The following is a 24,615-nucleotide window of genomic DNA, read 5'->3' on the forward strand; positions in this document are numbered from 1 at the left end:
AGTTACTCAGGAGGCTGAGATCTGAGGATCACAGTTTGAAGCCAGTCCTGGCAGAAAAGTCTCTGAGACTCTTATCTCTAGTTAGCCAGCAAAAAATCTGAAGAGGAGTTGTGGCTCAAGTGGTAGAGTGCCAGCCTTGAGTGAAAAAACAAAGGGACAGTACAAGGTCCTTCCTGAGTTCAAGTCCCAATACCGACACCCACACACAAAGAGGAGAAAACTTTACACAGACAATAAACACAGCACAAACTAAAAAGACCCACCAGGACTGTGGAAGACACACCAAGTGTGGGACCATAGAGCCCCCTGAAGGTTATGACTGGGTACAGGAAGTGTGTATGTGTGTGTATGTGTGTGTGTATGTGAATGCCGGATGCCAGTAGAGAAATCCTGCCTTGTTTGCTTGCCTTATAATTTTTTAATTGTCATAATAAAGGTAATATACAGAGCGGTTACAGTGACATAAATCAGGTAATGAGTACATTTCTTTTTGGACATGTCATTCCTCTTGCTCTCTGTTTTTCCCTCCTGTCCCCACCCACAAGTGTAGAGTTCATTTTCAGCATAGTATCCAGTGAATACCACTGCTGCATTTGTTCCTTCATTGCTCCCCTTACCCTCCCAAAGACAGACAAATGAACAAACAAGACAGAAAGAAAAGAAAAATACCTCTTGTTTCCCTTTCTTGGAATTTATTTGAATAAAGATTACTTTACATGATCAGAGGTGTGTGAGTAAAGATGCAGGATTCTGAATGTTTGGTGGTGATCCTGTCAAAAGACAGTCCTGGGGCTTGAACTCAGGGCCTGGGCTACTGTCCCCAAGCCTCTTTGTACTCCACCACTTGAGCCACAGCACCACTTCCACAGGATGAGCTGTGTGTGTGCTTCCTGCTCCCCAGCTTCCTGTGACCAGACCCTTAGAATGTGCCCTTTGTTCCGCACGGAAAACTGCCAAGCTAATGCCCTCTGACCCGTTAAACATGGAGGACAGAGGTTGACCAACTTCATTGCTCACCTCTCTTGGATGTGTAAGCATATGTTTATATAAATGATATCGAAGCTTTTCCAGCTGTCACACTGTGTGCTGGATGGGACCGGCAACAAGGCCTTGTCTGGAGGCTGATGAAGGCAGTGGCCTCCATGTTGCGACACAGTGAAACCATGTTGCTGGGTTCTGAGCAAGGGACTTTAATGAGACCTTGTAAGAGTGAGTGCAGAGTAGCACAGGTGCTGGGATCATAACTGTATGGTTGCTTGGAAATGTTATGTATGTATTCAGAGGATGAGTTTTTGGCTAGTTGACTGTTTATGTTAGCTATGTTGCTAAATGACTGATGTCAACATAAAAGTCAAAGAGCATCTTTCATTCATTAAACAACCATGGTTTTTGAGGCTCTCTTAGACACAATAATACTTAAACCGCCAAAGTACAACATGGCCAATGCAGGAACAGAAGAATCAGAGAATAATGAAGTGCATTTAAGATTACTTTTTGGAATTTGTAATGATATTTTGTATTACAGAAAAAGTTACCTTCAGTAGCAGTAGCTTTTGTAGTTTCCTCTGTTTTAGGGAAAGACTGGAAGGAAGACAGAATTACGTGGTAAGGATTACAATTCACACAAAAGCCACTCTGTTCAGAAGCAGTGGGACCTACATTGATTTTCCTTTTTTTTTTTTTTTTTGGGTCCGGTCATGGGCCCTGAAGTCTGGGCCTGGGTGCTGTCCCTCAGCTCTTCAGCTCAAGGCTAATGCTCTACCACTTGAGCCACAGCGCCACTTCCGGCTTTTTTCTTTTTGCTTATGTGGTGCTGAGGAATCGAACCCAGGGCCTCAGGCATGCAAGGCAAGCACTCTACCACTGAGCCAACTTCCCAGCCCCCTACATTGATTTTCTAAATGAAAATAACTCTAAAATGAATTAGTTTTTAATGCCAATATATTGTTTACTTGCATTTTTGGTCATTCCTTTTACTTGGCAAATTTTAGTGTGTGTCTGTGCTGGTAACTGAGCCTTGAGCTCAGAGCCTCAGCTCTCTCTCAGCTTCTTCACTGAAAGCTGGGGTTCTACTCGCTGAGTTTCACTTGCACTGGTGCCTTTTTGCTGGGTAATTGGAGGTAAGAATCACATGGATTTTTCTGCCTGAGCATGATCCTCAGATCTCAGCCTCCTGAGTAGCTAGGATTACAGTCGTGAGCCACTGGTGCCTGGCTTTACCTAGCAACTTTAAAAATGGAAATCATGTAAGTGGGGGGTATGGTAGAGCACCAGCCTTGAGCAGTAATTCTAAATAAGAGTGTAAGTTATTTTCAAAGGAATAAGGAAATATAGGGAGAAAGAAATGCTGGACTAGGAATGTGGCCTAGTGGTAGAGCGCTTCCCTAGCATGCATGAAGCCCTGGGTTCAATTCCTCAGTACCACATACACAGAAAAGGCTGGAAATGGTGCTGTGACTCAATAGCAGAGTGCTATTCTTGAGCAAAAAAAAAAGCAGCAGCTCAGGGACAGTACCCAGACCCTGGACTAGGACTAGCAAAAAAAATAAAAAATAAATATATATATGGCTATTCTTTAGGGTAATATTGACTCAATGGTGTATAGAGTTTTTGCTCACCATAACTAGCCTGAGGAGGTCTGCAGCGTTGCCTCTCTCCTCTTCTGTTCTGGAATCCTTGACTGTCATCTCCTGTAGCTCATCTTCTTTCTTTAGAATATGGTTTATGTAGTCCTACATCAGTAGAATAAAACAAATACCAATCAATAATAAGGTGAGACACCAACAGAGTAAATATCCACTTGAAATTCTACCAAAAGATTCAGTATGGAGTTCACACTGCTCAACCAGCAGTTACTTGTCAAGCCTTCTGGTGAGCCCTTTTCTTAGTAGGTCATTAACAATAAAAGTCCACAAGTGTAGCGCTGTGTGTGTGTGTGTGTGTGTGTGTGTGTGTGTGTGTGTGTGTGTGTGTTGGGTCGGTAGTGGGATTTGAGCTCAGGACTCCATGCTTTTTCTTGGCTTTTTCTCTCAAGACTGGAGCCACTTGAGCCACACTTCCCACTCTGGTTTTCTGCTGGTTAACTGGAGGTGAGAGTCTCATCGACTGCCCTACCAGGACTAGCTTCACACTGTGATCCTCAGATCTCAGCTTCCTGACAGGCGTGAGCCTGCAGAATATTAATTATTTCTATGTCTGTCTCTCAGCCTTCCCCCGGATGTCTGACATTCATATGTGGCCCTAAATATTGGTGGGGTGAGATCATTTTGAGGTTCTGGGAATCGGCAGGAAGGATCCACTGGCGTCTGGCTCTCCTGGTTGCATGTGGTCCGGGTCTCCTTACCTTCAGGGAAACCTGCAGCTTCAGCTTCACCTCGTCCTTTATGACCTCATGCTGGAAGAACTGGCGGATCTGGAGCACATCGGGGCCCTTGAGCACGGGTGCGGGCACACTCACCAGCTGCTTCGTCTCCATGCAGAGGCCTTTCCAGATCTGTGTGCCAAATGGCGGCCCTGGGGTTTTTCTCTGTCAGCAAAACAAAGCAAGAATTCAGACTGCATGGGCAATGGCTTTTCCTTGGTTTCCTGGGTGATGGTGTTGCTATGCTGCTGTGCTAGGAGTTGTTATAGGGACTGTGTATGGCCCTCAGTCCCAGAACAAAATGGCAAAAGCAAAGAAGGAAGAAAGAAATCTGCTGCTCTGTGTGGCCACACTGGGAGACAAGCCTGGCCCCTAAGAACCTAACAAGAAATTGGGGTTACAGAGGGAAAGGAATGGAAGCCAGAGTTGAGCAGCCATGATGGAAGCGAGGTTGGGTGGATCAGCCATGAAGAGCCCTTGGAACAAAAGGAGTTGCTGCTGCCTTGGGGAGGAGGGCTTGACTGTGACCAGGGGCTTGGTGGTCCGTCCCGGTGGTCCTGATCGCTGTGATGAATATGGGGAATCAGGGAACACCTGGGCGGCTGGAGTTGGTTGCTTCGAGGCAGTGAGGAGATGTGGAGATGTCATCTGGTCGATGTGGACAAGAAGTTGTAAGAGTTGGTTGCTGGCAATCTGAAGGTTACAGCATGCCCACCACGTCTCACACATGTCTTAGTTTCCCTTGTCCAGGTGCCTTCAGCACCGGGGGGGAGGATTAGCCGTCTGAGGTGAGTGCCCTTCACAGGAGGCCCGTGCAGAGGGCACAGCCGAGCAGCAGTGGCCCACAGTTTTAGGTAGCAAAGGAGACAGACACAAAGTGAGGGCAGGGGTGCCAAGCCACACCAGCCGTCCTTGACCGCCCAGGAAAAGAAGCCATGCTTCCAGAAAAAGCAGCATCTACATACCTGGGAATGACCCACTCATTGGGGGGGAGGTGGGGAGGAGAGAGAGAGAGAGAGAAAGAGTGAGAGAGAGAGAGATCCTTGCCCTTCACAAACTACAAATAGAAAACAATACAGAAAAGGTATCCTTTTTATGAGTATGTATCCAAGAATGTGGAATCTTTCCTTTCCCTTCCTCTTTCCTTCCTTCTCTTTTCCTCTCCTTTTTCCTCTCCTGTTCTTTCCCTTCTCTCTCCCTCCCACCCCTCCCTCTCCTTTCTTTCAATCTTTTCTTTCTTTCTTTCTTTCTTTCTTTCTTTCTTTCTTTCTTTCTTTCTTTCTTTCTTTCTTTCTTTCATTCTTTCCTTCCTCCCTCCCTCCCTCCCTCCCTCTCTACCTCCCTCTCTCCCTCCCTCTCTCCTTCCCTCCCTCCCTCCCTTCCTTCCTTCCTTTCTTTTTTTCCTGGAGATTGAATTCAGGACTTTACCACTTACACCGTATCCCCAGTTCTTTTGACTATTTAGTTTGTGTTTCAGATAGGGTCTTGTACCTGCATGAACTGGCCTCAAACTGCAAGGAGAAAAACAGGAATTTCCAGTTGGCTCAGCCTGTAATCCTAGCTACCCAGGAGGCTAACATCTGAGAATTGCTGTTCAAAGCCATCCCTGGCAGGAAGTCTGTGAGACTTTCCAATTAACCGGCAAAAAGTTGGGAGTGAAGGTGTGTCTCAGGCGGCGGAATGCCAGCATTGAGCTGAAAAGTTTAGAGACAGTGTGCAGGCCTGGAGTTCAAGCCTCCGTTCTGGCCTACACACACACATACACACACACACACACACACACACACACACACACACACACACACACACACACACACACACACACACACACACACACACACAGAGTCTAAAAAAGGCGAGGGAATTATGTAGTAATCCTAATTCCATGGCAGGAGAGGAGCGAGGTGCATCATGGGTAAGTTAGAATAATATTATAGGAAGATGTTCAAGCTTGTAATATATTGAATAAAGGATAAAACTGAAATCAGCCAGACACATTCCTCTAAAATTCCGTAGTCTATCTACAAATGTCAAAAATCTTGAAATCTTAAGTCCATGAGCAACTTAGAGTAGGGTGAAAATACATGAGTATGTGGGAGAGGACCAGAGACTCCGGTCCACGGCTGGATATGCAAATCGAGTGAGTACAAAGCAAGGTGCATACCTCCACTGAGGGGAAGGTGTCCCACGGCCTTGAGCAGAGATTGGGCGGAACCACACTGTCTAATTCCTTCTTCAGCAGCCACGGTGATCCTTCGTGGAAGGGACGCAGGACGGTGATGCTCAGGGTGCCTGGCTCAGAGACAGGTACCAGAATTATCCTGACCCATTCAGCAGCGTTCACTAAAGTCAGCAAACACTTGGGAACTACCACAGAAAGGTTAGTGAGTTGCAGTGATTTTGAGGTAGGACCTTGTAATCAAACCAGGTGAGGCTGTTTGCCTAGAAAACTTCATTGTCACTTCATAGCCCTCAACAGCCACATCCACGTACTTCTAATTATTTCAATAAATTGTGTGTGTGTCTGTGTGTCTGTACCTGGGCTTGAACTCAAGGCCTAGGTGCTGTCTCTTGACTTTTTCACTTAAAGCTAGTATTCTTATCACTTGAATCACACTTCATTTCTAGCTTTTTGCTGGTTAACTGGAGACAAGAATCTCTTGGATTTGTCTGCCGGAGTAGCTAGGATTATAGGCATAAGCCACCAGTGCCCAGATAAAACATATTCCCTACTTATATTTCTATTCTTTTTATATTCAATTTCACTAAAGCAACCTTTTCAAGTTAACAAAGTTGTCTGTGAACTCACAGACAACGCAGGTACAAATCTGCCTAGCGTAGAATTCATGCTCAGGCCGCACCGTGTGATTGTCTTAGTGAAGGCACCGGAGGAGTGCATTTTGAGCGTGTGTCATCAGCTTGCTTCCCCTGAGTGGTGGCTGCCTTGTGAAATTCACTTCCAACATTGTGGCTTGAGAAATAGCAAGATGTAAACACAAATTCGAACAGCCACAGAGAGACAGAGAGGCAGGTGGATGGCAGAGGGCAGGGAAGTTGCAACAGGAGACCAGGGGAGACGCTAGAAAGCCTGGGTGGATGGGGCAGCGTGCAGTGTGATCGAGCACCACAGGGGCAGCAGGGGGCGCTGCGTACCGGGCTGCTCCTGAATGGGCTCGTGGAGAACCACTGAGGTCGAATCTCCATAGGCCAAGGACAGGTATTCCTCGATGTCGCTGTCCCGCAGGAGTTCCAGCCCTGATCCGTTGGCATAGATAACAAAAAACCTGTTCAGGGATGCAACAGGCAAAATCACTGCAAAGGGTCTAGCGAAAATGCTTGTTCTATCAACTTTGGAATTGGGAATCGAAGTTGTGCAGTCTTTAACTCCTGTTTCCTGCATGGGAAGTGGGAACTCTCTCTTTCTCTCTCTCTCTCTCTCTCTCTCTCTCTCTCTCTCTCTCTCTCTCTCTCTCTCTCTCCCTCCGTCATTTCTCCCTGATAAATCCCCTTCCCCCCAGAAAAGTCATAATATTCTTCTTCTTTTACCTTGGGACATGCTCCCCATAGATTTGCATATGATTCCTTTCCAGGTGAACCGATGATAAACTCTCATAGCCCTCAGTCTGTATATTCAACTCCTCTTCCAGTTTTTTTTCAGGCAACATAGTTGAGGCTGTCCCGTCAGCCATGACCTAGGAGAAAAAGTACACGAGTAACTGAATGAGAAGTCAAGCACCACAACAGTCCACTTCTCCACTTCCTGTCTGAGAACTGGGAAGATCAGTATCAGCCTGATTCTAAACTGTGTTCCTAAAGGTGAAAACCCGCAGCTCGGTTCTACTTGTGAACTGTACACTGGCTATAAGAACCAACTGGAACACATTTGTTAGGAAGTGAGTAGGAGCTAGGCACCACTGGCTCGCGCCTGTCATCCTAGCTGCTCAGGAGGCTGAGATCTGAGGACTGAGGTTTGAAACCAACCAGAGAAGAAAAAGTCCTTGAGACTCTTAATCTCCAATGAAACCCAAGGTGGAGCTGTGGCTCAAGTGGTAGAGTGCTAGCCTTGAGCACAAAAAGCTCAGGGATAGAGCCCAGGGACAGAGTTCAAACTCCAGGATGGACAGACAGACATAGAGACAGACAGACACACACACACACAGTGACTGGAAAAAGCAAAGATATTGACATGGATAATTTCTGGCCAAAGTATGAACACAAAGTACATCCATGGCCCCAGGGTAGGGGAGACACATGTCCACTCTGATGTCACCTGATGGCTGAGGAGGCCACCACTCTTGAGGTCCGGGGGCTCTGTACCTGGAAGACGTTTCCCTCAGGGTCCATGACCTCACAGAGCACCTCAGATGTGTGCTTCATGATGTACCGGCTGGCCCGGAGCTGCTCGCGCTTCTGGAAAGGATGGTAGATATTGCTGCTCGCTTCGTGGAAGTACGTGGCCGAACAATCTCTGTCGATATAAAGACAGCCCGTGTTGGGGGGCAACACCTGCAAGGGGAAACAAAAGACAGGAAAACATTTAAAAACAAGGTTTTGTTTTTTTTCTGGTGCTAGTACTGGGATTTGAACTCAGGGCCTCGTACTTCTGCTGAGCTTTTGCTGCTCAAAGCCAGCACCGCTCTACCAGTTGAGCCACATCTCCACTTCCAGCTTTTTGGTGCCTAACTGGAGATAAGAGTCCCTCAGGCTTTCCTGCCCTGGGCTGACCTTGAAGCTCCATCATCAGAACTCAGCCTCCAGCATAGCTAGGGTGGTCGGTGGGAGTCATGGGCCTGGGGCAGGCAAGGACCTACCTTGTAGGTGCCCTGTGGCTTTGCAATGATGGATGTCCCATCCCCAAAGGTGGCACAGCAGCTGCTGTCCTCGCAGTTTGTGATGACAGTGGCATGGTGCAGGCTTTCTACCCGCATGCACTTCACCTTCCGTGTGACAGATCCCGGACTGTCAGCTACGGGCAGAGCAAAGGTTAGACAACAGCGTCAAGCTGATGATATCAATAATGATAATAACAATAATAATTCAAGGTTCTAATAGACCCAGGTTTAGACTGCATAAGTCTTTTTAAAAAATGAGTGTGTATGTGCATTGTTCAGGTGTGAAGAGTCTACCTTTCTCGTGGTTACGTGTCTGACAAGAAAACGTACTCATTTCTTGATCGTGGGAAGGGGGGTCGCAGTCTTCATACACTTGATAGAAGGTGGTGATTCTGGTGCCGTCGGCGTGGTCCACTATCCGAGTGCCATCCTTCTTTTGCACAATGACCACCTTGTCTTCTCGAGTGGTCATCACCTGAGCATACAAGGCAGAGCTCACTCACTTGGCTCCTGCTCATCCTGACTCAGCCCCAAGAGTTCAGAGGCCACATCCTCACCGTCCTGAGAGTTGAGTGATAAAGGAACGTTTCTGAGCTTGGCACTGGGTGGCTCCTGCCCGTAATTCTAGCTACTCAGGAGGCTGAGATCTGAGGGTCACACCTGTAATCCTAGATACCCAGGAGGCTGAGATCTGAGGGTCACAGTGTAAAACCAGCCCAGGTAAGAAAGTCTGGGAGACTCTTAACCAGCAAAAAACTAGAAGTGGGTCTGTGGCTCAAGTGATAGAGCATCAGCTTTGATTGGAACTTTGAGCAAAAAAAGCTAGGAAATAGCACCCAGGCACTGATTCAAACCCCAGTACTGACACAACAAGCATACAGACGACAACAAACCAAAACAAGGGAAAGTTTTTTAGCTTATCTATCCAAACTACCACTTTCCACATTATTGAGGCAGAAAGTACCCCATTAAATCTAACAGATGAGGAAGCGGAGGCTGAGGCTTAGAGAAGTTAGAACAATTGCTTTGGTAAGAGGCAGGACACGTTTGGTTCCATCAGGACTGGTGGATCAGCTCGAATATTGGGGAAAACTCTACTCTTGGCAGGTAGAGTGTTAAGATCCTCTGCAGGGCATCCCTGGGTGGTGGGGCTATGAGTTGGCTCATAGGTGCTAGGCCTCCAGGCCGCTGAACAGTATGGAGACTGGAGAGGCTGCAGCTGCCCTCTGCCATGCTGGTCCACACATGCGTGTACACTCCTCTGTGCTGCCACGCATGCTGCTGGGACCTTGGGGTTCAGGAAGCCACGCGCAAGGCCTGGGCTGCCTCGGGAGGAGAATGGACGGCCTTCCCCGTGGCATCCTTTCCGACCACTAGTTCATGCTGTCATGGGTGCAGGTCTGCCCTGGGCTGTGAGTTCCACTGTCAAGTGTAGCCATAATCCCTTCTGTGCCGGTGGAGAATGTTATTATGGACAGATGGAAGGAAGGTTGGAGAAGAACACAAATGGCTGGATCCGTCTGGTAGAAAGACAAGGGGCAGTCCCTGGGTCAGCCTGTTAGCTTTCAGACCTGAGTTTGAATACCTGGGTATCCGTGTTCCCACCTGTTTCTGGTAGTGGTTCGGCTCTCTAGTGTATGCATGATGGGAGGTGTGTCAGAGGGCTTTCCACAGGGCAGTGTTTCCCTCTACACATAAGACTTGAGGTCTGGGTTGTGAAAAAAACCACCCATTTACCCATTGTCCAGTTTGGCCACAAGACCATGTTGGCCTCTTGCCTGGCAGGGGATGTGTGGGACCCCCCAGTGTTTCCCTCTACACATAAGACTTGAGGTCTGGGTTGTGAAAAAACCACCCATTTACCCATTGTCCAGTTTGGCCACAAGACCATGTTGGCCTCTTGCCTGGCAGGGGATGTGTGGGACCCCCCCCCAGGCTGTCTGGAGCCTGCATTCTGACACTGCCATTGGCTGAGCGATCCGGGGCAAGCTTTTCAACTTCCCTGGCTTGGATGTCCTATCTGAAGATGGAAAGCTGAGCTGGCCAAGGGGAAGTGTGGCAGCTGGCCCGGACACAGCAGGTGCTCGGGAAGGATTTCTGCCATTGCTATGCTGACTCTCAAGCTCTTAGAGATCGATTGCTTTGTTCTTCCCTATTGGTGATAAGACTCACTGAGGAAAATGGACATTTTTGTTCATTAAGAATGTAATAAAGCTTACAAGTCAAGTCAAACATATTGTGTTGTGAAGTGTTTGTACTTGTAAATGTGTGTCTGTGTGTGTGTGCACAGCCAGATCAAAATACAGATATTAAACAATTATTTAAAATTATTTTCTATACACTTTCCTATATGCTGTCTTTTTTTTTTTTTTTTGCCAGTCCTGGGGCTTGAACTCAGGGCCTGGGCACTGTCCTTGATCTTTTGTTCAAGGCTGGCATTCTATCACTTGAGCCACAGCATCACTTCTGGCTTTCAAACCCAGGGCTGCACGAGTGCTAAGTAAGCACTGTATCACTGAGGCACCTTCCCCACCCCTATATGCTGTCTTAAAGACTCTCAGGTCGTAGACAGTTTTGTAGTTCGCAGCCATCTGCCGTACCGTTTCGTTGATGGGGTCTGTGGCCTGGAAGGACAGGAACGGGACCAAGTCTTGGATTCTTTCCAGCCCTTTGGTGCCGATCCGCTTTCCGTCGGGCGTGGTTGTGTACCAGATGCCCAGGTGGCTCTCCATAGGCGTGGCCACCTGAGGCACCTCTATGGTGGGCGGCTCGTGGGGCTCATTCTTATGCGAGCCAGATGACTGGCTTTTGTGACCTTTGTGACCTGGGGAAGGGAAACCGGACAGCAGTGGAGCAAAGGTAGACAAGCAGGCCAGTGAATTCCTGCTTGGACACATTCACAGAAGCCCACACAATGATGAGGAAAACGCAGACCATTACATCTTTAAAGCCATGACCAGTAGATTGAGAGCCAGCATTTCAAAAGCAACATTGGAGGCCAAAAGAGTTGGAAAGTCATGGTCCATGCAGTGTCCCCGGGTGCTTGTGAACTGAGGACTCTACAGTAACTGACCTCGCCCCCCCTTCCCCCATGATGCTGTCCTTCAGGCTGGGGAACTCTATGCTTAGTAAAATTTTTGCTCAAGGATGAGGACAACAAGGAAAATGTCAGGAACGATGAGTTATGCAATTAATGGGTTAAAATACCGAAAAACAAGAAGTTCAGATTTAAGACGTGAAATATCCATCGATGTACTCTTGAAAAGAGACTCATCTAAATGTAAACCACCGAGTGTGAAAAGTAAGTGTAGGAAAAGTTTTCCAGTAGAACAGTTGGAGTTACATTAAGCAAAAGGAACATCAGAAGAAAAAAAAAGCCACAATCAAAAGTTAGCATAAGCTGGGTGCAGGTGGCTCACACCTGTAATCCTAGCTTCTCAGGAGGCTGAGATCTGAGGAGGATTGAGGTTCAAAGCCAGCCCAGGCAAGAAAGTCCTCGTGACTCCAATGAACCACTCAAAACCCGGAAGTGGTGCTATGGCTCAAAGTGGTAAAGCACTAGCCTTGAGCAAAAGAACTCAGGGACAGTGCCCCAGGCCCTGAGTTCAAGCCCCACAACCACCATCACAACCAAAAAGCCATTGTAAAATAATGGAAAAGATTTATTTACCATAAAGATGTGATAATTCTAAAGTTGTAAGTATCTAAAACTATATCCTTAAAAATATATGAAGGTAAATCTGACAACTATTATGAAAACAAATTAATTTCATAATGAAGAAAATTAACATTTAATATTAAATCAGAAGGAACACAGCACTGATGAGACAATTTCATCCTTCCAGTCAATTTAAACATGTAAACTGATATAGTAGGTTAAAAAAGGTTTAAAAATATGAATAAAGGTTGTAAATAAAGCCTCTGTCTGTTTTATACAGCCTTCGATGTCATAATCCTTTTTTATATTTCTAAACAACTGAAAAGAAATTGACACGTGAAAATTATATGCAACTCAAATCTTACTGCCCATGAACAGCCACACTTTATTGTGTATTTGTCTATGGTTATTTTTGTGCTCTAAGAGAAGACTTGTATAATTGTGACAAAGACCTTATGGACAACAAAGACTAAAATATTTACTGTCTTGCCCTTTCTAGAAGTTTGCTGAATGTGTTTAGATCTGCACAACACAACTAACAAGTTTCATCTAATAAATATCATGAAAACACTGTACAACTATAGTAAATATGCTATTTTCAATCACAGAATTCTTTAAAAAAAACAACCTTCACTATAGATGAGGCTATAAATTATGTCTCAACAACTTTCAAGCAGTTAGCTAAAACTCAACTATGACAACAAACTAAAACCACTTCTTAGATTGAGAAATGTAGAAAGAAGTTGAAATAATTCAATTTTTACAAAGAAAACACTGTAATGAAATAGATGGTGTATGAAACATAATGAAATTGATTAAGTCTTTCTTATTTACAAAATGAGTGAAAATCCAATAAACATCTTTAAATACTTAACCTCACTAGGTAATCAACTAAATGCAAAAGAAATGGATACATTAATTATTTGTCAAATGGAATGTAACCGGGTGGATAAGGTCTAGCCTGGCCTAGGTGAGCAGACAGGCATTCTCTGTTCTATGAACCAGGGCCACCCGGGACAAGCAGTGCTGGGATTTTGATTACTGGAGACAGTTACTGACTCCATTATATCCTCTCTCTTTATCCTTACTACAGGGCTCCTCTTCTAACAAAAAGACCTCAAATGTCAGGTAATTGTTTTTCTAGCCTTGGTGCCCAGCTGAGTCTAGTCAATAAGAAATAAGGAGAGGATGGAGGCCAAGCACCCGTGGCTCACAGCTGTCATCCCAGCTACTCAAGAGGTTGAGATCTGAGGATCTAGGTTCAAGGCCAGCCAAAGCAGGGAAGTCTGTGAGACTCTTATCTCCAATGAATCACCAGAAAAATGGAAGTAGCACTGTGGCTTAAGTGGTAAAGCACTCGCCTTGAGCTGAAGAGCTGAGGGACAGTGTCCAGGCCCAGAGTTCAAGACCCACAACTGACAAAAAAAAAAAAATAAATTAAGAGACAATGGCTGAGGGTGAAGTAGGAGCTACAGCCTTCTTGGGTGAAGAGAGTCTCCTGAAGCAAGCTCCTGTCTTCACCCCCTTTCTGCTTCACTTTCCTTTCTGCTTTGGAAGTTACTACATGAAAGCCTCAAACCTACAGCTCATCTACTTCCTCAAAATCTGAGACCAAGACCAGAAGGGCTATTCAGGGCCTCACACTCTGGCTTGGCCTTTTCTGCTCTACCCCTTGAACCATGCCTTCACTTCTCAATTTTTACTGGTTAACTGGAGAAAGGAATCTCCAAAACCTTTTTTTTTCCCCCAAGGCTGGCTTTGAACCGAGATCCTCAGATCTCAGCCTCCTGAGTGGCTAGGATGACAGGCATGAGCCACTAGCACTAGCTGGAGCCGGAGGGAAGCTGTTTATGAAACAGGGTGTGGTTCTGGGTTGAGCACAAAACTCTGTCCATGCTCCAATAGACACTCATGAATGTATTCAGGGCAAGAAGTATTGTCTGGAACAAGCTGGGAGGCTTTGCTGCTCACCCTTCTTTGTGATGACGATCTCCGACGGGACGGTTTCTGATTTTTGCTGAGAAGCCGTGTCCACCATATCTCCGTTGTGGGGGCTTGTGGACGTCTCGGGAGAGGCACACACAGGACCGGAATCTGGACTGCTGCTCACAGCACCGTCTGCAAAGAGAATCTAAAGGGAACACAAGTGAGGCAGAGGCTGCTTAACCAGCCCTGTGTGGCTGACCTTTGGGGGTTAAAATAATAAGATGCAGCACCAGACTGCTTGCAAACCGAAGGGTAGGAAAGTGGCTTCCTAGTTTCCATTTACCTGTTGTCCTGTTTGTTTCTGTGTTCTAACTGTGGTTGGATTGGTTTATTTTTCCATTCATCACCTTTACTCCAGGCGATTGGAAAATCATATGGACAATTTTCAGTTTTTCGACTGATTACGTTTAAAATGGTCATCGCTTATTTCTTTTAACTTCTGTCTCCTAGGTAGAGAGGCTCTAGGCGTTGCATAAGCCTCCATCTGGCTCTGTGTATACCGCTCCAGGGAACAGAAGGATGGGGAGGCTAAGGTCTTTCTGGTTCAACTATTCTTTTGTAGCTAATTGTTTCTTTTAATGCTGGGGCCAGGGCTTGAACTTAGGACCTGGGGGCTGTCCCTTAGCTTTTGTTCCTCAGAGTTGATGCTCTACCATTTGAGCCACAGCTCCACTTCTGTTTTTAAAAATATATGATTGTATTATCATTAAGGTATTGTACAGAGGAGTTGCCATTTCCTAGCTCGGTAATGAGTGCATTTCTTTTTTTTGGACAATGTTACCCCTTCTCTTCTGGCTTTTTACTGGTTAGTTGAGATAAGAGTTTCAGGGGTTTTCCTGCTGTGGCTATCTTTGAACCTCAATCCTTACGTCTCCGTCTCCTAAGTAGCTAAGAATACAAGGCTGAGTGACTTGTGCCTCCTTAGTCTATTCTATTCTATACTATGCTGTGCTATTCTATGCTATTCTATACTATGCTGTGCTATTCTATGCTATGCTATGCTGTTCTATGCTATGCTATTCTCTTCTATGCTATGCTATTCTCTTCTATGCTATGCTATGCTATTCTATTCTATGCTATGCTATTTTATGCTATGCTATTTTATGCTATGCGATGCTATTCTATACTATGCTATACTATTCTATGCTATGCTATGCTATGCTATTCTATGCTGTGCTATGCTATGCTATTCTATTCTATTCTATGCTGTGCTATACTATGCTGTGCTATGCTATTCTATGCTATTCTATTCTATGCTATACTATGCTATACTATGCTATGCTATGCTTTCTCCCTGTCAGCCCATCTCCGCATGGAAGAGCAGTCTGCGTAAGCATGGTTTTACCTGGGTGGACCCATCCAGCATGTACTTGACAACTGTGCCTTGGCTGGTGATAACTCTGGAGGCCTCCAGCTCGGGGGGCGGCATCACAGTTTTGTAGAACTCATAGTGCTGGGCCCTCTGGGGGTAGCTCTGACGAACCGTGATAGCCCAGGTCCGTTCCTCATCTGGGGTATTTTGATCTTAAACACAAAACAGAGCTAGTCTGTTACACTAGAAAATTAGCTGACACTGTCAGGCCTGTTTGAGCCACACCTCTCTCTGGTTTTTTGCTGGATAGAGATAAGAATCTCATGGATTTGTCTTTCCAGGACTGGCTTACACAGTGATCCTCAGATCTCAGCCTCTTGAGTAGCTAGGATGATAGATGTGAGACATCAGTACCCAGCTAACATCTAACTGATTTTGATCAGATGAGGACACATGGTCCCAGTGATTGAAATAAAGGGGTCATGTACTTCGTTTTTCTCGGGGCCAGCTTGAACTCAAGTTCGGTCCCAGTGGCTTCATTACACTGTCTACTTCTACAGCAAGAGCAAGTCTTCATGTAAATAACAGTCTTGTCCAGGCCCCAGTGAAGAAACCCTGTGTTGTTAAGTAAGGAAGCCTATTTGTCCTCATCTATCCACCTGAATGTTCTAGCACCAATGGGACCAGCAGACCACTGCAACAGAACAGACCCCACCCCATAAAATGACACATGGACACGTGGCCGGTAAGCCTGGTTTTCAATCCACCAGGAAGAATGTACTATGTGATTTTCAGGGAAGTGGATGAACCTGGAAATATTATGTTAAGTGAAGTGGATCAGGGTCAGAGAGACAAAGGGCACATTACTGCTTCCATATAGATATCAGATGAAATCATATATGAGATCATATACATAGACACACAAATGGTACATGCACAGGAGAATTCCAATGGTGTAACTCCTTTGAGCAACTAATGGTTTAACCAAAGGAATATCTGGAAGCTGAAATACATTTTGTCAGGGGAGGTGGGGAGGGGGATGTGAGGGGAGTGCATCAGGCCAACTAGAGAGAGAAAGGGCAGATGCATAGGTCATGATATCTAGTGTACATCAGTGAACTGTGACTGGATGGGTGAGGTTGAGTGAGGGGTGACATCGATTAAGATGTATTGTCCTCATAAATTGACATGCTGAATTAAAATGCCTTTGTACAACACTTAAAGATAATACAAAAAAAAGGGAAGGAAAAAAAATGGATGAATGTTCCTCATTCTATCGTGGCTCACTGTCCTCTGTCCTTAGCAACCAGATGGTTATTCCGCTATGGTCCTCTGAGAGGCAGGAAGACAGGCCCACCTAGGAGACGTGAGAGCCCCTGGCTCCTCACGCCTGGCCCAAGAACAGCATCCTAACCCAATCTCTGGGGTCTTTGGTGATCCTGCTTCTTCAGTATCCTGAGCTTGGAAAATGCAGTTATTAGTACCAAGTGTATTTTTCCAAGTATGTTAAGAATTCGGCATCTGGCCATAGTGAGTGCATGAAAAACACGCATTATCATTGTGCTCCTTATTTGAAACGAATCTACAGTTCATTGTTAAAAAGAGATGTGCTTACCTGCTAGGGAAAATGTACAGTTTTCAGCAGAGGTCTGCTTTTGTTTTTGTGTTCCCCATAGAGCTATTGCTATGTAGCATAGGCTGGCCTCTTAACTCATGATCCTCCAGCCCCCAGGCCTCCCATGTGCCAGACTTACAAACACGCACTGCCCTGCCTGCTTGTGATCTATTTTATATACAGGGCTTTTTGCCCCTTAAACATAGCTAGGACTCACCTGTAAGCTCTTGCCCAAGGAAGGTTAACAGGAGCCCATTGGGGCAAGACACGTTCAGGTTTTGGAAGGTGGGGACATACGGAGTCTCTTGGATAACAGGTTCTGGTTCTACTTCTTCCTGTAAGGAATTTGGCAAATGAGTCATTGCATGCTGTTTTCTCAATGAGCTCCAAGGCACGCACTCAGCCAAGGGCTGAGGAGGGCCCTGGGGAGGGAGCCTGTGAACACCTGAGTAGAACCTGCCACAGGTCCCCCCCACCCCCATCCTCAGGCCTCTGCTGCTGCCTGAAGAGGGGTATCTAGACAATGAGGGGATTAGGAGCAATAGGAATAATCGGGAGGGAACTGAGGGAGGGCTTAGGGCCTGAATGCTACCTCAACAGGAGGAAAGCTTCATGTGAGCCACAAACTTCTACTGTTTGTAAATCACCATCTAAGGTGCTTTGTGGCTGCAAGGCCAATGCATTGTGATCAGCAGAGAGAGCGTGGTGTACGAGCACGCCACAGCCTTTTCTGTGTGCAATTCTTACAGTTGATCGTGCTTTTATAACATCTGTCCTTTTTTTCTTATAATACATATGCATTGCTTTCGTAACAACTAAAAGCAATGTGAGGAAAAAAAGACAATAGAAGGTTGCTTCCAATTCATGAGAACCGGGTGTATGTGTGTGAGACCACTCCAATTAATTCTGTGCCAGTCAGGCCTGAATCCTTCGCTCTGTCACGTGTACTGAGGAAAGCAGTGACTTGGTACCATTTCTAAGAACCATTTCAATACTTTGAACTTATTCCTTTTATTATACCTGCAGATCCCACTACTGGGTCTTTCTTGAGTTTATCCTAACTAATCTGTGATGGATAATTTAGGTTGTTCCATCTTTTCTTAGTCACTAATGGAAAAATATGAACAATTACTGAAGATGAACTAAAAATAAAAAGCAAGGCTGGTGTAGGGATACATACCTGCAATTCCAACTCTTGGAAGGCTGAGACAGGAGGATTGTGTGTCTGAGAGAGACGTAGCAGGTTTGGGGTCAGCCCCAGTGAGACCCTGCCTCAAACTAAACAAAACAAAACTCCCAAGCCAAACAAGGACAAAAGAACTCAGAATAAAACTGAAGCACAACGAAGAGGCTAAAGCTAATGAAGTTCTGTAGAAAGAACAAAAACACTGAAACTCAAGCTTCCCGGGTCAAAACTGAGGCCAGGAATCACCCTCACACCTCACTGCAGTCAATACAGAGAATTGGGGATGAGCGACATTGGATTTGCCTTTGGCTCAATCACATTTAGGTGAATAACCGGTGTGATCTTTCCATCAGTGCTCATGCATTTGACTGGAGCTCAGTGGAATTATCCAGATATCACTCTGAAGCAGAGTGACAGTTACACCTCTATCTGTTAAAGGGACAGACTTTGAAATTGGAGCTTCTCAAGCACTGTTTTTTAAAACATATTTTCTTTCTTCTAAGGAATTGAAAATATACTTTTAGTAGCAAAAGCCCACATTCAGTAGGAGTCAACATTCACCAGCAGATTCCTTGTTATTCCACTTTTAGAGCTCCCTTTTGGTCAGTGTTCTACTAGGAAAAGATCAAAATCAAAGTGTGTGTGTGTGTGTGTGTGTGTGTGTGTGTGTGTGTGTGTGTGTGTGTGTGTGTGTGTGTGTGTGTGGTGTCCAGCAGCCAGCTGCCAGTACTTAGTCGGGCTGCGTTCTCACTCTGTCATTAAGTGCTAGTCTAACAACTGGAGCTCTTGTCCCATTTGTCTGCCAAACAAGCTAAATGAACTTATGTTAGAGCAGTAGGAATTTAACCAGCTCAAAGCAAAGAAAACCCAAGAACCGTAGTGGGAAAAAGAGCAAACTGGTCCTTCTGGGTTTCAAGTGCATGACCTGGAACCGCTTGTGTGTGGCCATGTCTCCTAGAGAGGGGGTTCCACCCTTGTGGCCAGTCCTCCTGGTCCCAGGCTGCGGTCCCAGGAATGAGAATGCACCTGCTCCTAAATGCAGGCACTCGTGACGGGGCATGGATTTGATGCATGAGACACTGAAGCAGGGGCAGAGTGGCAAGGGTCACGACCTTTTTCTCTTCTTCTTTGGGGTGCTCTTCCTCTTTGCTGGGCTCTTTGGGTTTCTCTTTGCCTTTGCCTTTGGCTTTGGCTTTGTTTGGTGGTGCCGTCACCACCACAGGCACCACTGTTGGGGTGTGTGCCGAAGGAATATTCAACATCGGCTCCAGGGCAGGGTCTTTCTCCTCTGTGGCAGCCAAAGAGAAAGCACGGAAAGTCAGACAGCTGTACTCAGCACCCTTAGTAAATACACAACCTCCCTCTCTCCCTACCCCCCCATTTCTCTCTCTCTCTCTCTCTCTCTCTCTCTCTCTCTCTCTTTCTCTGGGTAACAGTTTCCCCCTTGCTCAACATGTTTATCACTTGGCTGTATTTCAGGTGTGATATAGTTTATCTGAAAGTCACAACTAAAGACAGAAAATGAGAGAGTGGTAATCCTTTGGTAGGCCTGATTCAGGAGTCAAGCCCATCACCGACGTGAAAAACATGGAAATATGAAAAGAGGGTTAAAGTCTTATGGGGTCTCAGATCCGTGCCCAAGTAGCAGAATGTAAGATAGGTGAAGTAGAAATATAATAAAGGATACCACGAAGCCCAAAAATATGGTCATTTCTGGCTGAACTGACAAAAAAAGTTGTCTTGTGTTTTATCTCTTCTCTTCTGGGCTTTAGAGAATTGTAACAGGAGAGCAGATGAGAAGAGAACTCAGGTGGGGAGCTCGGGAGAGAACCCTCCTCCTCTTGAAGCCTGCTCCCCATTGTTTCCTGACCTCACTGCTCAGTTTGTCCTCATCCTCCCGCACTGACACCTATGCTTTTCTCCCAAAATTTATATTGTAAGGCATGGACTTGCTTCTCCATTTCAGATCCAAACTCCCTTCTTTCCCTCCCTCCCTCCCTCCCTCCCTCCCTCCCTCCTTCCTTCCTTTTTTCCTTCCTTCCTACCTTCCTTCCTCCTTTCCTCCCTTCATTCTTTCCTCCTCCATATATATATATATATATATATATATATATATATATATATATATATATATAGAGAGAGAGAGAGAGAGAGAGAGAGAGAGAGAGAGTGGTACTGGGTGTTGAACTCAGGAGCTTACATTTGCTAGGCAGGCATTCTACTACTTGAGCTATTCCTCCAGTCCCTTTTGCCGTGCTATTCTCAAGGTAGGACCTCACTTTCTACACTGGCCAGCTTAGGCTGACTTTCTCCTCCTTGTACATCCCTGTGTAGTTGAGGGTGGTAGGTGTGTGCCCCTGTGCCTAGCCCCCGTGCTTCCTGTAGAGCTGGGATATCAGGTGCTACCTCGTGCTCCACAATAAGTCAGGATATAATCCCTGGAACCTCTTCTCTCCCCCTGGCTGGCCTCAAACCATGATTCCTCCCATCTCTACCTCCCAAGTAGCCAGGATTACAGACTTGAGCCACAGATTCTGACTGTGGTGCCAGAGACATTTCAAACTCTACTAAGTTAAGAAACAAGACAGGAATGATTCATACAAATATTGTCTCCGCAGAAAACTAAATAGTAGAGCAGATAACTAACACAAAATTTTAAGGTTATATAGATTTTTGTATTATATTCAAAATTATGTTGTGATTAATTCTATTTAAACGGCATGGGAAGTTGCAGATTTCCTAATTGGCTCCTGGTATAATGACTACTATTTTGTGTTTGGAAAGGACGTGGCTTCCAGTTGGGAGAATCTGTTTATGGGGAAATCTTTGAATTTGTCCAGCGGGTGGCTCCTATAAGATGAACATTCTGACACACAGAGAGCAGCTTTATAGTTACAGGATGCCTAGAAATATGATTCTGAACAAAACCAAGAGGGTTCTGTGGCAAACCATGTGTTCTTGGAACCAACTGACAGGAATATTTTTGCAGGCCAATTAATAATGATTGGAATATTTGTATGTGTGTGTAAACATATAGGATAAAACATATAGGTATAAAATAGGTATATAGGTATATAGGTATAGGTATATAGGTATAAAATATTGCACAAGAAGTCAAATATTTACAAGCCAATCGTTATTTTACTCTGTATGAAATGTTGTATATGTACACACATGTATACACGTATATGTAACACACACACACACAACACCCCCACCTTTTATTTCAGCTTTGCAAAAAAAATACTGAAAAAGGGATGAAATCAGGAGCATGTTGACTGAAGATGGTCGAGGATCTCTTGGCTCTGGCCATGGGGGTACAGATGTTTATTATTATTAATTTATTAGTTTTGTGCTGGTACTGTGGCTTGAACTCCCTTGGCTTTTTTGCTTATGTCTGGTACTCTAGAACTTGAGCCATACCTCTGCTTCCAGCATATTGCAGGTTAATTGGACCAATAGGGTCTCTCAGATTTGTCTGCCTGGCCTGTCTTTGAACCACGATCCTCAGATCTCAGGCCACTGAGTGGCTAGGATTAGAGGTGTGGGCACCAGTTCCTGGCCAGTTGTCCCTTCTGTTGTGTTTATTTTACCTGGTGCCGTTCCACCTGGCCCATAGTAGCTTATTGAAAGGCAGATTCCATTTTCTAACACGGCGGAAAAGGATCCAAACTTACTGACAATGATGTTCTTTGTGTCCGAGTCTTCTAAAAGACAAAATCAGATCAAGGAGATTTCTTTTTGCTTCAAGGACATGGAAGCATAACTCAGAGGGCAGCACAGATGGGGATGGAGGTCTTAGTTATTCTATCACAATCAGCTGAGAAGTGATCGGCTCAGTTCCTGCTATGTACTCAGAGCTGGGAGCCAGAGGCTCTTGCCATAAGGAATGACAGAAAGAAGAATGCCCTGGCCCTCAGTGCAGATTATTGCTCTGCTAGACTATTCTCAAGAGCTTCAAGATGCAAACCATTAGATCAAATCTCCATTTCTCCACATTTTAAGCCATACTGTTAAATATTTAATTCCTTACTGTGTGTGTGTGTATGTGTGTGTGTGTGTGTGTGTGTGTGTGTGTGTGTGTGTGTGTATGTGTGTGAGAGAGAGAGAGAGAGAGAGAGTGTCCTAGGGCTTACACTCAGGGCCTGGGCGCTGTCCTTTAGCTTTTTCGCTTAAGGCTAGTGCTCTACTATTTGATCCACAGCTCCAATCCTGACTTTTTGCTGCTTAATTGGGGCTACAAGTTTCATTATTATTATTATTATTATTATTATTATTATTTGCTTGGGCTGGCTTTGAACTGCAATCCTGAGATCTTAGCCTCCTGAGCAGCAGAGATTACAGGTATAAGACACAAGTGCCAACTGTAAATTCTTTACATACTTAAAAACCTTTAAAAATTTTTTCTAGTCAAACATCCTTTTAAAGCAAAATTTGTTAGAAATATACATGTCTAAGACAAATGAGAAGATTTGTAAATTTTCTATTTTGTTGCTTTGTTTTCATTTCCTCTGTTAACATGCAGTGAAAATGGTAAAATGTTGATTTTTCTGTACTGGAACCCAAGTAGAGATAACTTCTAACCTGGGTAATTCCAGTGGTCAGTGGAATAAAAAATAATAATTTGTGAGTGGAAACATACTGGTACATACTGGGAGAACATATTGCAAAGCATGCATCTGCTAAAGGACTATTATATACAGCACACAAAGAACTCTGAAAGGGATGGTAGGGAAAAAACAAAGGAGGAGGCAACAATGCTTGATAAGAAATGTAGTCATTACCTTGCTCATGTAACTGTAACCCCCTCCTCTGTACAGTATTTTCACAATAAAAAAGTTAAAAAAAAAAACCTCTGAAAGCTCCAGTACAAGTTGTCATGTCCATAACGAGCTTTACAATGTCTGTGCGGGGGGTTGGGGGGGGGGGAGAAGGATTGCGGGGGCGGGGGGAGGGGGGAGGCTGGGAAGGGATGTGAAGGATAAACAAAGGAGGAGGCTGCAATGCTTGGTAAGAAATGCACGCATTATCCTGCCCATGTAATTGTAACCCCTCTGTACAGTATGTTCACCAAAAAACAAAACAAAACAAAACAAAAAAAAACTCTGAAAGCTCCACAAAAAGGAGAATGAACAGCCTGGTAAGAGATAAGCCAAACAGCACCACTGAAGAAGACAAACATACAGCAAATGGTGCCGGACATCACATCATCAGAGATATGCAAATTACAATTAGGGTACACCTACAGAATGGAGAAAACCAAAATCATTGACAGTGCTGATGTGGAGCAACAGGAACGCTTGGTGCGTGCTGTGGGCAGAGCTGGGGGGAAGGTTGGGGGGGAGCCATTTTGGAAGACAGTTTAGTGGACTCACTCTCACCCGACCAAGCGACCATGTCCCTTTATATTTCCTCAAATGAACTAAAATCTCATGTCCACAAAGCTGTGTGCAGAATCTTTGTTCACAATTATCAGAACTTGAAAACAACCAAAAATGTCCTTCAGTAGGTGAATGGATAAACTGTGGTATGTCCAGACAGTGGAATATTACTCAGGGAACGATAGAGTCATGAGGGGACAGAGTAGAATTCTCCACACATATAGTTAAGGGAAAGAACCCCAGTGAAAAGGCTACCCCCTGTGTGATCCACACAATATGACATTCTAGAAAAGTCCAAACTGTGGACACAGCCAACCACCCAGTGGTTGCCAGGAGTTGGTTGAGGATGGAGATGCCAATCTCTGTATGATATAGTGAGAATAGGTTGTGCCACTTTGCTACATGGGACGTATGACAAACACCACTTGTGAAACCTAAGGAAACAAGGGTCATGGGAGATAACCCACCATCATCAATTGGGGTAAGTGTGAGAAGAAATGAGCCAGAGGGGGCTGGAAAGGTAGCTCAGTGGTAGAGTGTTTGCCTTGCATGCATGAGGCCCTGGGTTCAATTCCTCAGCACCACATAAGCAGAAAAAGCCAGAAGTGGTGCAGTGGCTCTAGTGGTAGAGCGCTAGCCTTGAGCTAAAGAGCTGAGGGACGGCACCCAGGCCCTGAGTTCAGGCCTCACAACCAACTAAAAAAAAAGGAAATGAGCGAGAGGAAATCAAGTGTTCCTTTTATTTGTTGATGGTTGGTTTTCTGTTTCCAGTCAATGGACTTTATTGAAGAATACTGGCACTCTCTCTTAGGTGGTCCTTGGTTTCTAAATGTGGTTCCAGAGCGCTAGATAATTCTAGATCCTGCTAAAATGGGTAATGGGGGGTAGGGAGAAAGAGCGGGGAGGGAGAGAGAGAGGGAGGGCAACAGAGGCAGTCAGAGAGAGGCTATTTGCATGCAGGGGGCCAGATGTGTGTGGAAATGTCTCCAACTTCTGTCAGCTTTGCTGTGGACCTAAAATTGTTCTCAAGGCAAGGTGTGCTGCTTGGCAGTGTCACACCGCATCACGAGGAAGTTTCATCACATTTAAGTAACGGATCCACTGGTACCTCTGACCTCCATTCAGGTGACTGCCATGAGCAGCCGGATTTTCCCCTTGTCCTGGAAACCTAAGGAAATCTGTGCCACTGGAACTATAGAGTACAGGAAGAAAACCCCACCATTTATATGGAAGGGGAGGCAAGCTCTAAGTAGGAATTAAGTAATAAGCCGCCTCTTATCAGCT

At 45.2% G+C, this 24,615-nt stretch overlaps 1 protein-coding gene across 8 annotated transcripts in view; it reads right to left on the reverse strand.

Annotated features, from left to right (window-relative positions):
• The window catches only part of Spag17 (sperm associated antigen 17), a 127,926-nt gene that overhangs the window by 21,699 nt on the left and 81,612 nt on the right, over positions 1–24,615 (reverse strand). For all 8 annotated transcript variants that reach the window (XR_011368688.1, XR_011368689.1, XM_070006446.1 and 5 more), the window contains 15 exons: positions 21,544–21,657; positions 19,063–19,238; positions 16,982–17,099; positions 15,183–15,361; positions 13,823–13,982; positions 10,794–11,017; positions 8,524–8,668; positions 8,173–8,327; positions 7,679–7,867; positions 6,908–7,053; positions 6,515–6,645; positions 5,526–5,653; positions 3,344–3,526; positions 2,619–2,732; positions 1,536–1,581 (listed from right to left, as the gene is read on the reverse strand). Coding sequence is in view for 6 of the 8 variants with exons in the window: in XM_070006446.1 (XP_069862547.1) it covers positions 1,536–1,581; positions 2,619–2,732; positions 3,344–3,526; positions 5,526–5,653; positions 6,515–6,645; positions 6,908–7,053; positions 7,679–7,867; positions 8,173–8,327; positions 8,524–8,668; positions 10,794–11,017; positions 13,823–13,982; positions 15,183–15,361; positions 16,982–17,099; positions 19,063–19,238; positions 21,544–21,657 (2,208 nt within the window). In the remaining 2 variants the exon portion in view is untranslated. The remainder of the gene's footprint in view (positions 1–1,535; positions 1,582–2,618; positions 2,733–3,343; positions 3,527–5,525; positions 5,654–6,514; positions 6,646–6,907; positions 7,054–7,678; positions 7,868–8,172; positions 8,328–8,523; positions 8,669–10,793; positions 11,018–13,822; positions 13,983–15,182; positions 15,362–16,981; positions 17,100–19,062; positions 19,239–21,543; positions 21,658–24,615) is intronic.

The sequence above is a fragment of the Dipodomys merriami genome, unplaced genomic scaffold (assembly GCF_024711535.1).
Source record: "Dipodomys merriami isolate MVZ:Mamm:240054 unplaced genomic scaffold, mDipMer1.0.p SCAF_7, whole genome shotgun sequence".
Classification (NCBI taxonomy): domain Eukaryota; kingdom Metazoa; phylum Chordata; class Mammalia; order Rodentia; family Heteromyidae; genus Dipodomys; species Dipodomys merriami.